This window comes from Vanessa tameamea, chromosome 21, assembly GCF_037043105.1.
Source record: "Vanessa tameamea isolate UH-Manoa-2023 chromosome 21, ilVanTame1 primary haplotype, whole genome shotgun sequence".
NCBI lineage: Eukaryota > Metazoa > Arthropoda > Insecta > Lepidoptera > Nymphalidae > Vanessa > Vanessa tameamea.
Window position 1 is genome coordinate 1,688,297 of NC_087329.1, and position 16,635 is coordinate 1,704,931.

Genomic DNA, 16,635 nt, shown 5'->3' on the forward strand with positions numbered 1-16,635 from the left:
TGACGATCATTGTTTTGGTGTTAAAGCTACTTTTAACTATGAATAATGATGGTATTTTAATAACATACTTTACAGATATTTCCTTTGGACACTGATTGGTCAAATCAATACGATTTGATAAATCCAATCTATAATTATGATTAATAAAAGTTATTTTATTTTTATAATAAGATTTTTTGAATAAGTCCTTTAAAGTATAAAAGTAATATGTTAAAGTTTATTTAAATATCGTGTTAATGATAAAAATGTACTTTATTCCGTAGAATAATATGTTGCAATAAAATTAAGTCATCGTCACCTACATTCTCAATTCAAATGATATCAAAATGAATTGTTTATTGATATTAATAAATTATTTTTATATAATTGTTAATGTATATACATACTGTGGTTTCTTAGTTATTTGAAATAATTATTATAGGGCTGATTTTAAATTTTATCTATGAAGCATAAATTTGCTAAAATTCGTCCTTTCAGTAGTCAGTTCAACAAACATCTCATACAAATTGTTATTGGAGAATATTTTTATTAAGAATGAAATAGATTAATATTTATAAAGTAAAATGTCCTCTTTGGCTGACTATCAAGGCAAAACGCACAAATAGAGACACAAATCGCAGAAGTCTTGAAGATTAGTTACGTAAAAAATATAATTGGAAAGTTTCGTTTTAACTATTGCGTTGCCCATAATTTTAAACTTCATCCATACATTCCATTCCAAACTATTTTCATTGAAAGCACATAAATATCATCATCAAGACTTAACTATTTGAATTACACTACAAGGGTAACATTAAAAAATAATACCAAACATAATTGGGAGTTTAATATAAATGAGCTTAACTGAATTGATATCAATAATACTTACCAAGTCAAAAAAAGTATTTTTTTATCGTATTTTTTTGATTAATAATATTATTTTGAAGGCAATTGTGCAAATTAGCCAAGTGAGGCCGTATAAGCAATATCACATAAATTGTTAATATTCTACCAACTATGGTTACTGTAATGTTATGTTCCTTGTGTCTTTTGATTGGTTAACTACGCTGATTCAGAGTAGGACCAAATTTGCTTTGAACATCGACAATAACTCTTACATTACACGGATTCCCTTCTGGGAACTGAGTTTGTTAATTTGCATTATATAGCAGGGTGAACCATTGGTGTTTAGCAACAAAGTTCTTACATTTCTGACAATTATAAAGTTCCAACATTCAATTTGTGGATGACACTACGGAATACACAATTCCAACTTTCCGAAGATATCATGGTTATTGAGAAATTACAGGAATATAATTAATCACTGTCACTTCAAATTTTTTGGATTTTATTGGGTCCTCACAATTTTTCTGTTTATTATTAACTAGCTGTGCCCGCGACTTCGTTCGCGTAGTTGTCGGAAACACTATCATGATTATCGTTTGATTGCTCACGTTGGTTTTGTTATTATAATCGTCAATAAGATTTAATAATATGTTTTACAGTACTTCAGCGTAGATTATATTTTTAGTTTTATTTTCTTGTGGTAGAAGAACATACTGATTTTGCCCGCAACCCGATCTTGACAACGCGACATATAGTTGGCCGTGTGAAAAGCAGTCTTGACGTAAATCGATTCCTACGTGTTTAAATGTTTGGCCCTGTGATTTATTAATGGTTACGGCAAAAGATAACTTAATGGGAAATTGAATTCTTTTAAAATTAAAAGGTAAATCATTTGGAATCATTGGGATGCGAGGTATAAGCACTGTTTGACCAACTGCCGGACCAGTCAAAACTGTTGCAACGATCACGTTATTGCGAAGGAATTTTACTTGAAGGCGGGTCCCGTTACATAAATTTGGTGGTTTAAGATTTCTGAGTAAAATTATTGCAGCACCTATTTTTAACTTCAGGGAATGTGGTGGAAGGCCGCTCGGGTTTAAAGAATTGAGAAACTCCTTTTCTTAAACATAAAAGAAATATTGTACAATAGTGTACGATTGCGAATTTTTTTTTTGTTAACAATTCGATGCAGGTGTATCGACATCTGGATGTAAGACAAAAGAAAAAGTCAATTGTAAATAAATAAATCACAAACAAAATTCATACTCTGCCAAAACAAACAAAACGTTCAACAGGAAATGTAATAGTAAATCTGAATGACTTTTCTTTGTCTTGGATTAGGAGAAAAGTTCATGAATTGTAATACCTGACGGTAGACATGTTTGCTTAAACACTCAATTTTGATTCCAATTTTCTGTCATTATATAGGACCACTATGTACGTATAGGGTTTAAAAAAACACCAAGAAGAAGTGTATTTATCGATAGACCAGATTTACAAATTTGGAGTATATCATATATTTACAAACCTACCTTGGCTGACACCGCCTCCAAAAATAACAATAATTTTAACTATAATATATTATCGTAATAACTTTGCTGACTTTTAAATAGTCTAAATATTTTTAATTTCATTTTACATAGTATAAATCTAAAAAATATTGTGATCATTGTTTGTTATTCATAGGTTTGTGTTAAGTTAGATTTAAAGTGGGTAGGTACATACTTATCTCCTTGCGTGGAAACACAGAACGTACCTACATATTGGTAAGTAGAATAAGTTACTTGATTATTAAGTTGTAGAATAATAAGCAATTATTTTTTACTTTTTAGAGCATATTATTTTTTTTCTCTTTTGAAGTCGGTTTTTTTTTGTCAAAATTTTTGTTTCTAAAAGATTCGGCCGAGTATCGCTAACGTGCTCCTTAGAATTGTTCCGTTCCATTCTGTACCGTTACTTTTTCATGGATCCTATGCTCAGAACCTTACCAAACTTTCACCATAGTACCCTTGAAGTATATCCTTTATAATAAAAAAAGAATCATTAAAATTGGTTGGCACAATTTTGAGTTATTCACCTATTTATCGCGCACATACATAATGCACATTTAAGACTTATATCGTTTTCATAGGGATACCATCATCGTAACAGGATAAAATTAAAATGGGGCCCCACGGGAAGCACTACCTTTCAAACAAAAAAAAAATATCAAAATCCAGTGAAAAGTTATGAGGTAACAAACATATAAAAAAAAAAAAATACAGACGAATTGATAACCTCCTCCTTTTTGAAGTCGGTTGAAAACAAACAATATTAACTTAAACGTAATAAGATAAACAAACCGAACAATAAGAAGTTTAGATTGTTTCTCCTTTGGTGTTATTATTTCATAAGGTGATTATAGTACAACCGTGTTGAATATGCTTGAACGTAATAGAAATTACTTGAAATATTGAACTACTAATTTATTTGTGTAGTCATTTTAAACGATATTCACCTATTTGCTTATTTGCATAATTTATTTTCTCAGTGATGATTAATCTGCATCGGTGAAAGTATCGCTCGCCATTTTGAACTTTTTTACGTGTGTAATGTAATTTTTATACCTTATTTATACCGTGAAACGTTTGAATTGTTTACTTGCAAAGTACGAAGGAATGTTCATTGAAATTTTATCTTATATCGTAAGTTAAAACTACAGCAGATTATGATTTAAATGTAACCGATTTTAAACGATAAAAAATAATGAGCAAATAAGCTGATAACAAAACCTAATTTTGATAAATAATTTAACTATTAAGAATGTTAATTTTTTTAAGTCGTTATGTGCATTGCTACTTCGCAGAACTACACCGCGGGTGAGAGTGGCGAGCGCGGCGGCGGGGCTGACCCGCCTCCCCCTCATCCGCCGCCGCGCCCCGCCTGCTAGCACACTCTTAACAAATAGATATATAGTGTCACGGACTTTTTTTTTATTATTAAAAGAGGAATATATCTTTCATACACATTTTTTGAGTAACTTAAAACGTTTATGCTGCGCACGCATCGAAAGTCCATAAATGTGAATAATTTTCCCCGTTTTTGCAACATTTCTCACTGTCGCTGCGCTCCTATTGGTCGCAGCGTAATGTTATATAGCCTAAAGCCTTCCTCTATAAATGGACTATTCAACAAAAAAAGAATTTTTCAAATCGGACCAGTAGTTCCTGAGATTAGCGCGTTTAAACAAACAAACAAACAAACTCTTCCGCTTTATATATTAGTATAGATTACACGTTATGCAAAGTGGAAATCTTATGCGCTTTAAACAAAATTGTAGGCAAAGTGTAAAAAAATCTTAATATATATTTTTGTTGTTATATATCGGTATTTAATTTATTTGAAGATAGATCTATGTGCAAACCCATCTGTGTAAAACTTACTAGTAACATATGCTACAGTCAAACAGCACTCCTCAGTATTGTTGTGGTCCAGTTTTAATGGTGAGTCAGCCAGTGTAATTACAGGTACATGGAGCAATATAACATCTCAAATCCTAAGGTCAGTGGGGCACTGGTGATGTAAAGAATGGTCAATATTTCTTACAGCAATGTCTATGGGTGGTGATAGCTACTTTCCATCAGGTAGTTAATTACTCCGTCCAACTATTTATGTCAATAAGAAAATGATTTCTGAATAATATTTGCAAATTCATAGCAATGTCTAACGAATAAAACGAAAGAACAGAATATATTCAGTGAATGCTGAATGTCATTAAAGGTCACGTTTAAATTTGCCTAAATTAGTTTTTTTGGTCAATATTTCATTACAAGATTGTGCGTGTGCCAAATCGATACGAAAGCTATTAATCGCGAAATTTGTGGTTTTTACGTTTTTTTTTTTTAGTTTTTGTTCAACATAAATATTACTAGTATCGTTAACGGATTGTATGTTTAGTTTTTTTGCACTTGACGGACCAACCTCCATTTAATTTCACACTTAATTATAATGTGACTGTTGTGGTAGGATATAATGAAAAGGGAGTCATACACGATGAATTTGTTCCGTCAAATGCCTTGCATTTGCATTGTCTATTGGCCATAACTGGCCTATTGGCCATAACTCAAGCACCAATTGGTATAATACTCGGTAGTAACATCTGGGTAGGCACCACTCATTCACCTAATATTCTACTGCCAAACAGCAAAACCTAGTATTATTGTGTTTCGATTTAAAGTGACTGTGCCAGTTTAACTATAGGCAGGCTACAGGGAACATAACTTATGCATTCCCTACATTGGAAGTGCATTGATGATGTAAGAATTGGTTAATATTTCTTAAAGAAACAGTGATGGTAATTTGCACAAGTCCTTTGTGTGGGTACTTGTAAAATACATCGAATGTCTTTTTACAGCGAAGCTAAAGTTTGATAACTTTGAATAACTGCGGTCTGTGTCATACGATTATTGTAAAATACAATATAATAGATACTACCTTCATTCCTTATCGTATCAAATTGGAAATAAATCGCCCTTTTGTCTGCCTGCCCTCCTATTATTAAAGACGCTTCTATGAATTTAGTGGAATATAATCATCAACTTCCTAAAATAATTAAATTAGAAACATTTTCCTAGCACGTAAACACAGATAGAATCTCAAACGAAATTTGAACTTATAATAGCTGAAAACTGCGCTGGTATTAACTGTACGATCCATACAAATTCAGGCGTCAGCTACTTACTTACAAGTATTATTAGTTGAAGATAAATTTATTTGGTCATTTTAAAAAAAATATATAAATGTTATACAGATAACCTCACACAGTCCAGTGATCTTGATTATGGATATGTCTTATCAATAAACAGGCTTCAAACAATTCTGTCACGAATTTTCCACTTCCAGCACTTGGCAAACTATTTATACTCAGTCTGTTTTGAATCGTCGTTTTACAACATTTTGGTATATATTAAACTACCATCAGTTGCTCAGTGGTTACTCATTGTCCCAAGTATGTTGTCATCATTTTAATCTTCTACTGTGATTTTATCTCCTTTATGCTTGTTAGGTAATACACTGACTGATTCATATCGCGACACATTAACACTTAGACAATTTCTAACATCTTTTTGGCTTGGCTTAAAAATAAAAACTTAACACAAATTAAAAACTTTTTACAATAGTACATTTAAAAACTTTTCATTTTTAAATAAATAAAAAGTTTTTAATTTCTAAATTCTTAATCGCTATTTTTCGAAACGTCATTAACAACAAGGCCGCCGAAAAATATAGATTTGGATTGAAGAGAAGCATTTCATTCAGGGTACTTTTACACTTTTCTACTTCGTAACTAACTTCCAGATTAGAATCTATGAACTCAATAAACTGTTTGAGAGAGATATTGACCGTCACGTATTTCATATTTATATTTGTAAATATTAAAATACATTATACATGTACAGAGAAGTCTTGCGTGAATGGTTTTGATTGTAAAGTAATACGTTCAAATCATTATTATTACTGACTAATCCGGTGTTATCGGGAAGACTGCGATTCTTATCGTTATTTAGGATAAATCGGAATTATTAATAATAGTATTATGATAATCAGTAACGCTTACCTTTAGTAAGTACTGCTAATCATCAAAATTAACAAAAAATACATTGTGGTAATGCGTGATAGGAATAGGTACCTACAGTTGATCTGATATTAATTACATAGGAGAGGAATATCTTAAATATGTTTTAATAAACATTACTTGAAAACTTGAGGAAATATATTTTGAATATGACGCGAAATTTAGAAGTGTCCGTTGTAGTATGTTGAATATTCGATCATAGTGCTATTCTTATTTGGTCCTACTTTTCGATTTTGATTTTATTAATTTTTTTTTTAAAGTATTTCTTAACCGTTAAGATTTGCTATTGCTTGCTTGCTTACTTGATCTGGTCGTGGCAGCAAGAGCTGATCAGTGTCAAAAACATACATTATTATTAATACAAATATAAACATTGTTAATAGTTAATTTTTTTCAGGAATAGTAACAATTATAAATAACTGATTAAATCATTTATAAATATTACTATTATTAAAATAACACACGTGTTGTATATTGTCTTTATAATGTATTTTGTTCACTATAAATCCACTCCAATCGGTCGTAAATACAATTTTCCGTGTGATTTATCACCGTATATTAAAAGTAAAACGGCGTGCGGAACAAAGTTATGCACCTTTTTAGTTTCGAAAGCAAACTAACGTCTGGATAATAATATATCGTATCAATGATAAACCTGTTTCAGTGAAACTGGAATTTTAAAAGAATAAACATATATATTTCGAGGTTGCAACAGCTCTATGTACGTAATTTTGCAATCTTAGGTAAACTAGTACTATCTATTTTAAACATCGATGATATTTAAATAAGAACTGTGAAATACTGACAACAGATAGTAAAGTGTTATTATTATGGTAAGCTTTGCTTTAAACGACCCCCAGTCGTTACTTCACGTCCGATCTTACACAGGTATTTTCCAAAACAACCGTGACCGGTCATTACCTGGTTAAGTCGGAAAGTCGGATGGCTTCGAAAGAAGCGCTTTGTGCCACACGCGATCGAAGGCTTTTACAATGTCCAAGCGGGCGGCTAATGCTTCCCCCTTGCTCTCAACTGCTACCGCCCATCTATGAGTAAGGTAAACTAGAAGATCACTGGCTGAGCGACCCTAACGGAAATCATACTGGCGGTCGCTAATCAGCTGGTGCTTCTCTAGGTACCGCACGAGCTGGCAGCTTATAATGGATTCCATTACCTTGGAGAAAAAGGAGGTGATGGCTATAGGCCTATAATTGGACGGGTCTGAGTGGTTGCCTTTCTCGGGGATCGGATGAACCACTGCACTTTGCCGGAATTTAACCTCCGGCATCGTGGTATCACACCGCGGGATTGGTGGTGATTTTCCTCGGTCATCCAGAGTCGAATTCGACGTGAAGAGAGAGCCTAAAAGATCAGCTTTCTCCTTCGCGGTATGAGCCAATGACTCACCATCCCGGTGCAGAAATGGAAAAGTAGGCTGACAGAAATTCCCTAAGACAGCCTTAGCGAAAGACCAGAACGCACGTGTTCCTGAAGGGAGGCGCACCGGTCTCTCGCCAATTCTGCTAATGTACTCCGTCTTCGCCTTAGCAATTACGTTTTTGAAGGACCTAGAGGCAGAGTTATATTTATTTCTGAATGCGCTGGTATTTACATCACCAGATGGCGATGCGTTAGCCCAGTCTTGGTAGCGTTCCCGTTTTCGGCGTGAAGCCGTTTTGCAGTAACGACCAAACCAGGACTGGGACTTGCCACCGATGAGCACTGCAGTATACGGAATTAACAGTTCCCTACCCTGAAACACCACATCGGCGACAGTGTCAGCAACAACGCTCGGATCATCCGGCGCGAAACAAATCTGCCATGGGTAAGATGACTCGAAGTGCCACACTCGGTGGCATCCCACGAAACGAAGTCGTGAGTACCCCGCAACCGGTACTGTACTCCGAACGAGGCAGTGGTTGGACGACCCCAGATCAAAGAAAATTTTAAATGCCTGAACAGATTTCTATGTATACGGTCTCTCTAGAATACTAACATTATTTTGAATGATGCAGGCTAAAATTCAATATGACAAGACAGTTGTTTTTTTTTTTATATCACGACCTATTTGTTACCACTAATGATGATGGTACCTATTCAAGAAGTACTGCTTCAGCTTCAACTTTAGAGACGTGAGTTAACTTCATTGGTTTTCGTTTTAAATATTAATCATCAATTAATTTACTTCGACATCAAAACTGATGAAAGTACATAAGTGTATTGCGCGTTTTAAAGAGTGTATATAAAATTGTACAATGTCTATTTATCGCTTTGGGAAATATGAAACTGCCAATATTACGTGTAAATTATTTCTCTTATGAATGTTGACTAATCCTGTCGCTAGTGTTTTACTGTTCTACTCACTTTCAGCGTTTTGCTAATTAGATTTGTTTTCAAATTTGAATTAAGAATAGTTATGACTGATACCATAAGCCATTCAAAAATAACGGAAATTGGGTTATTTAAAAAAAATAATTATAAATGTGTATTATGATCATTTATATTTTACGTTGATTAAAGTTGAAAAATTATAAAATTTTTCGTATACATATTAAAATGAAACGTAGAGCTTACTTGCGCAGATTTTAATGAGCCATTCTGATTCGATTCCGCTTGTTTAAACTCGGGAAAGGTGCGATTACGCGTAAATGTTTTAATTCATAATTCTGCCAATTATGAAGTCGCGTGAAGTATACTCGTCCACAAGTGGTAGAGCACAATTCTTGCGGCTGTCCACTTGTCACTACCATAAAGATAATTTATTTTATCTTTATTTAACTTTTACATTATAAAATCATTTAAGAATTCGATTTATAAACACGTAACTATTCAACAATACGTAAATCGTGTTCCAAATTCTAATCTTACCCACACAACTCAAATTGACAAATGTATCATATAATTGTATTTATATATATATATATATAGATTTTCTTATTTATTAGAAATTCATAAGTGTGCCATTTTATGTCCTACTCACATTATTATGACGCTAATGTGAAATAATATTAGGCGATAGTCATAATTATTTTGTTAATGGAACTCCGAAGCCTTCCCTCTGGTACCCTAGTGCTTCCCTTCTAAATGTACATATTTATAACGTCAATAAAGCTACTATCCATCAAATAAATAATTGCTTGGTTGTAAAACCAAATAGTAAGTGTTATTAATAATTAAATAAAGTTTAAAATGTTTAAGATATTAAGAAATAAATGTATTAATAAATTATAATTGCTATTTAATATCGTGATTTCCTTTCTAGTTTAAAACAGAATCTAATTGTAATGTCAAAGATAGTATCTTTAATGGTTGTTTAACGGTAAAGCCGTCTACACGTTGTCTATGGTCGTCTGATCTGATATGTGGATTAGTGACATTATTGTTATGTATAGGTTTGTTAGCTGTCCATTAAACTAAACTCCGTTGTGGATCTTGTATTATCAGATGCAAAATTGTCCGAGAGGCACATCACGGGACATCATAAGATAAGGGTTTGTGTATTTATGGAAGTTTGCTTCATTTTTTATTTATTTAATGTTTTAGTTCTTATATTGTTGTTTTCTTATAGTCATTAGTTAATGTTTAACTTACTTTTGGTTTTTATATTTCTCCCGAATGAACGTGTTCTTATTCTTGAATTTCTTTATGGTCATTTCAGTTCGTTAAAATGTGAACCATCGATATTATAGATACGGCAATCGAAAAAAGCATCAGCTGTAAGATTAATGATAACCGGAAATCGTTATCAATAATGCAACACTGTCTTCAGGACGATAAAGATTTGCATGTGTTTTTACAACTAAGATTTTAAATACCATCATAATTCAACATATGTTTTTATTCTTATCATGTATAGTCTAACAATGGTTGAACAATTTAATAATATACACACATTAACAGCTCTATTGGTATCAAATTTAGCAGAGGTTTAGTTAAAAACTGATATCTCTTTCCTACATCATGTTTTGCCGTTCAAAAGAAAGAGAGAGCGAGAGAGCGTTGCTTAACCAATAAATCTATCAATCCCATTTATAGGTTATGTATAATTCTAAAATAATTCTTTTGTATAATTTTTTTTATTGTTAAGTATTATAAATATAAGGATGAATATTAACATGTTGATGTAGCTGAACATCGTTTCAGACAAGCTGAAGTTATTTCTGTTATCAAATTAATTCTGACCGATACTCTTTGATCGCCATTTTGACGGATGATAGGAGTAAGTTATACCCATACTAATATATACATACATATACATAATTTGAAAATCATATCAAAACTACATGATACAGCAGAACTAAGTCCTTAAACTCGAAATTAAATAATAGTAATCAGTTAAAATATTGATAAATTAATTTCATAAATAACAGAAGTAATATTTATATTGCAGTAATATTTTGTGGACAGCGAGAATTGCACTGCAACCGGTCAATACCCAAACAGCTTAAGTAGTTAGAAATACAGAACGCGATCCATCGTTTCAATAATTGTAACTGTAAATATATATTCGATCGATCGATATATTTGATAAATAATTAAACGTATGAAAAACTTAGGCTTGAAAGAAATCTACCAATAATATTTATCAACATCTATGGAAGAAAGCCTCCACTTTAATATCTATTGAAAGCACATCATAACACGTAGTTCAGATGTCGTTTGACATTCCGTTACATACAATGCCAATCGCAGTTAACAATTACTTAGTACAACCCTTGTATTTTATTATTAAACACAGTTAGTAAAATTCTAACAATTTAAGAAGTCAGACAAACATTTCACAGAATACACAAACAGTTACATAAATTTAATACAATACGTTACAAAGTATTTTGTCAAGGTTGCCGACAGCTTCCGTCTAAAGTCGGTGAGAATGTAACTAACTTAACGAAACCTTTGTAAATTTCATAAATATTATACATTATAGGGTGGTCTTATTATACTCTTGAACTGGTTAGTCTCTTGGCTTTCTTAACAGATTCTATCAAAAACATATCGCATGTTGAACTTTTGAACTATTCTCAGCAATATTGTTCTTACTGAAAGGCTGTAGAGAATCGAATGATTAATTGTTGTGGTTAAGTAAGTTATGTATTTTTTTTTTCTAACCGTACTGTTGTTTATCGTTTTTCCGGACAATTTTACTCTTCCTATATCTTCTATCTCACTCTTATCTATCTGTCCCTTTCTATTAAGTATATAATATGTAAACTATTGATGATATTGCATTTATTGTAAATAACTTTTGTTTATATGTAATGGCTGCAACTGAATATTTATGAAGTAAAGTTAATATAATATGAATTCCGAGGAATTTAAGATGTAATTAGATAAGATTTTTTTTTTTCATAATCGATGTCAAAGTAACAATTCCTAACTGTGTTACATATCATTTTAAATCTTAATAAATTGCACTTATTTAATAATAATAATAAATATTTCTTTATTCGGGAATTAACTTGGTGGTGAATCTTTATGTAAGCACCGTACCTCTTTACATACAACCCACTCATCAGACATTGTACCGCCAAACAGCACTTACTTAGTATTCTTGTGTTCCGATTTGTAGGGTGAATGCCAGTGTAACTAGACACAAGGCACATAACATCCTAGTTGCTTATAGATTATTGTCCGTGCGCGGTATCGACTACTTAACATTAGAACAAAACAAGTGAATCCGACAGAACAAAAACATCGCAATTATAATTTTTATTATTAAACCGAGTACAATATATGAAATGTTTGAAATCGTGTGTAAAATTAAATAACTGTTGATGAAAACATATAAACAATTGTTTCTTATCACGATTAATAAGCGTGTTAATAAAAACGCACTGTTGATATTAATTATTGGTGTTTTGTGTTTGTAAATAGTTTTATGTGTGTGCAATACATAACTGTTGCTGTGTCGAATTGGTAATAAACGTTATACAAATGTTACACGGTACAATACAAAGTTGTGAACACTTTTCATATGTGTTTTATTTCACCCAATTTATTATATAATAAAATAGCCGAGATGGCCCAGTGGTTAGAACGCGTGCATCTTAACCGATGATTTCGGTTTCAAACCCATACAGGCACCAATTAATTTTCATGCGGTGAAGGAAAAAATCGTGGGAAAACCACGTGTCTAATTTCAACGAAATTCTGCCACTTGTTTATTCCACCAACCACATTGGAGCAGCGTGGTGGAATATGCTCCATACCTTCTCCTCAACGGGAGAGGAGGCCTTATCCCAGCAGTGGGAAATTTACAGGCTGATTATGTTATGTTTATGTTTATGTGCAGCAGTATTTAAAACTACAAATAAGGAATTTATAGGCTCTAGAGAAATTCAGTGGACATTTATTCGATAGAAGTAAATAGTGCTGACGTAACCACCATACCCCCGGTACCTCGTGTCATCAAAAATAAGCAAAGCAAAGACCGCCCGTCCCCCTGTTGATGTTTACGTAATACTTGAATATTCCCTTTGATGGAAGTTATGTGGTGGTCTTCAAAATATTTTATATTAGTTTATGTTCAACTTGCTCTGTTTTATGTTATGTAACTTAACATATATGGTGGTCACGTTTTCCCGTCAACCGTGATAGCAAATGAACAATTCTTCTCGCTGGCTGGTACATATTTTAACATAAAAAAAATATGATTACTGTTTTATAGACATAATAATACGACAAATGAGCTCCTGACTACGACAGGTCAAAGTCAGGTACTCGGTGTTCAAAGTTTATAAACTCGGAATAATGAGTGCAATACACGACAAATAAGTAACTTTGTTTTATCAAACTAACCCACGCTTAACACAATTAGAGAAATATTTCGAAACATATTTTTATTGGTATTGTACAAATAATGATTTCGACGCAATAAGTTTTGCGTCAAGTGATCTCTCTGCTTTTACTATCTAATCTATTCTGTAACAAATTACACACACAATTAAATCTTTAAAATATATTATAAAAACTTACACTATTTCGTTTTATTAATTTCTAAAAGTGCACGAGTCAAAATAAATAATATACTCCAAGTAGACTACTACTAGCAATTTCTAGCCATCAGCTTACAAGATTGAATTAAGTTTAAAGTTACCACCAGTTCGAAATGTATTCCACCGACAACCAGCACGAATCTTACATTCGATTGATTGATTGATTGATTGATGACAATTATGCAAACTAATACGACTACGACTATTTGAAACTATTACGTGCTATCCGAGGCACGGAAAAAATCCAAGACAGGAAAGTAACACTATCAATTTTCATACTCAACTACCATGGAGTATCTTGCATCAAATAAGATTCAATTAGTCTAGTACATTTGGATATACAGCTTTGTAAGCCATCCACTGGATCGACGAGGCGTAAACATTAATACAATCATTCTTGCATCAAGTGATCCTTCTGCCTGTGTAAATGTGACAGGTCGTAACGAATACGTTATCTCAATGAAGCCTAAGGTTGGAGTGTGATATGTTTACATAGGTTTGAGTGTGGGTACACTCCCACAAGGAAAATAATATCTTAGAATCCATGGTTGAAGGCGTTTTCGTCCATTCGATATACGAATTGAGTTGAGTATTTCATCGTAATAAATTCATAGCTTTTAAATAAATTACATTTAATATGAGACAATGTCAAGTAAATTAAATTATTTAAATATTTGATAACCAGTAATTATATCGGTGTGAGGAGGCACGTCGCCTCTTTTGTTTTGTATAAATAGATCATCGAGACGTCATAAGTACGGCATGTGACTGAACTAATATCGGTATATATTGACAAATATTTAACGAATGGGATGAGTTGATAATTATAATGGAATTAGATAATAATTTAATTTTATTCATTATTTAAAAAATAGCAAGGCTTTACAAAAAAACAATGATTATACATTTAAATATAATGTAAATAGAGTCCAAGTATCATACATTTTCGAAACGATTCCATTTGAGATTCGATACTGTTTTCCTTTTCATTTTACAGTAATGTGTTACTCGTACACACAACGGTTTAAATACTACAAATGTTTATATTTCTTATTAGAGTATGATAAAAATATAACTTAAAAATCAAAGTTCAATGACTCCTTGATACAAAATAATGTTGCAACGTTTCCAATCAAGTTTAAATATTTGATACCAATAATAGCACTGTACAGTATAGGTTTAGTTTGAACCAGTTTATGAAATTGTTTGTTTAAAAGATGACGCTCTGATAAAATCTGTAACATGCGAGTGTATAATTGCCGTAAATAATGATCAATGAATCTTTACACTGCACTCGAGAAACACACGCGTGGCGAAACGCCAGGTCTGAAGTCTGTACACTGTCAAATGTCGATAAACCTGTGATTCATGTAACAAAAATTGTGATATTTAACTCAGACCGAACTTTTTATTGAAATAAAATGGCTGTGAGTATTCGTACCGACTGTGTGGGTAAGATCAAAGTCGTGGAAGAATTAAAAAGTCGACCGGCACTCGAGATCTCGTGGTGCTCCTGGTGGTGCAGAAATTGGAGAGCGATACTCGGCGAACTGGTAGCAACCACATTACTAATATTTCTTTGTTGTATGACATGTATACCTATTGATGGGGTACCTTTAATTACGCCCATGTACAGCCCAATAGGTTCTGGGCTAATCGTTTTATTCATAGCTCAATCTTTTGGACATATTTCTGGCGCTTTCATGAACCCATCCGTGACGTTACTTGCTGTTATATGGGGTAAGATATCCTTGCCTCTTGGAATAGCGTATGCCATCGCTGAATGCTTGGGCGCAACTATAGGATATGGTATGTTAATGGTACTATCACCATCCGATTTGATCGCTGGTGGTATATGTACCACCCAACCGCACGCGGGACACACAGTATACCAAGCGTTGGGAGTTGAAGTAGTGTTCACTGCCGCATTGGGGTTTGTCATTTGTTCTGTGTGGGATCCGGTTAACGAAGAAAAAAATGAATGCACTTCCATCAAGTTTGGCCTAAGCGTGTCTGGACTAGCAATCGCTGGAGGCCCATTAGCAGGAGCTAGTATGAACCCGGCAAGATCACTCGGACCAGCTATATGGACTGCTAGATGGTCTTCACATTGGATTTACTGGGTCGGTCCTCTATTCGGAGGGGCAGTGACTGTGACGCTATACAAATTGGTATGGCTTAAGAGGGAACCGATTACGCAGCCTCGATTGCTCGCTTGGAATGATGACCGTGAAGCCTAGTTTATGGATTATTGTTATTATAGTTATATATATATATATTGTGTGACATTTGTGATTTTTAATTTAGTGACAGAGTGATAATTTGGAGACTGGTATTATGTGTTAGTTAATAAGTACGCAATTTAATTTAATTAATACCTTTTAAATAAATATATTTCGACGTGCAGTTTGTTCATATTTCTGGTGTTTTTTGATTAACTTTATTTTTGTCATCAAATTTGTTGTTATAATCAAATTGAACTTGATTATCTATTCTGATATAGAAATCGTTATCGATAAATCGTAAATTTTAAAAAGTTAAGAATAATTAATATTTTGTTCAGTTGTTTACATAAATGTAATACGCATTGATATTAAATACCTAAATACAACGGCAAGGTTATTGACCCATTGACTACATAAATAATAAAATACAATTAAGATTTCAGGAGAGCTTTAATCGATTTTTAGATAACTTATTACTCCAGAAATATATATATAACCAGTATACGACGATTTTCTCTTCAGTTTGTCCACCGATAGTTTTTCTATCTTTTCTGTTTGCTATTAGTTAGTGATACCAATAAATAAACATAATAAATAAGAGTAGAAAAAAATGTAAACTTATAATATCTATTTTCCTCAAAGGAAATGTGCAACGGCCCGTACAGACTCGGCCTTACAATTGTAATGGACACATAAAAATAACTTGTATCTTATTAAAGTATTAGTGATCTTTTGTCTTGTATTTTTTCAGACTAAATGTTCGAGATTCAGTCACATTCACTTGAAGTGAAAATTATTGTGCTATTAATGTATTAATATATTATTACACGGATATTGTTCTTTTGTTGCTATAGACTAAATAAAAACAGTAAGTATTTCAACTTTTTATTTTCAAGAACATTATGTTTAATTAATATATTTTTGAGATGCGGGGCGGCGAATTGGAGGTCCAAGATGCGAAAAGTCAAGTTAATGC

The 16,635-nt window shown here is 32.7% G+C and overlaps 1 protein-coding gene across 1 annotated transcript; it reads left to right on the plus strand.

Moving 5' to 3' along the window:
• Positions 1–14,728: 14,728 nt before the first annotated feature.
• LOC113396901 (aquaporin-like) lies at positions 14,729–15,674 on the plus strand. The gene has a single exon (XM_026634980.2). The coding sequence runs from the start codon at positions 14,856–14,858 to the stop codon at positions 15,672–15,674; it is 819 nt and encodes a 272-aa protein (XP_026490765.2). The 5' UTR covers positions 14,729–14,855.
• The last annotated feature ends 961 nt before the right edge of the window (positions 15,675–16,635 follow it).

Excerpts from the sequence above, each read along its gene's own strand:
- LOC113396901 (XM_026634980.2), top strand. The coding sequence starts at position 14,856 with ATGGCTGTGAGTATTCGTACCGACTGTGTGGGTAAGATCAAAGTCGTG.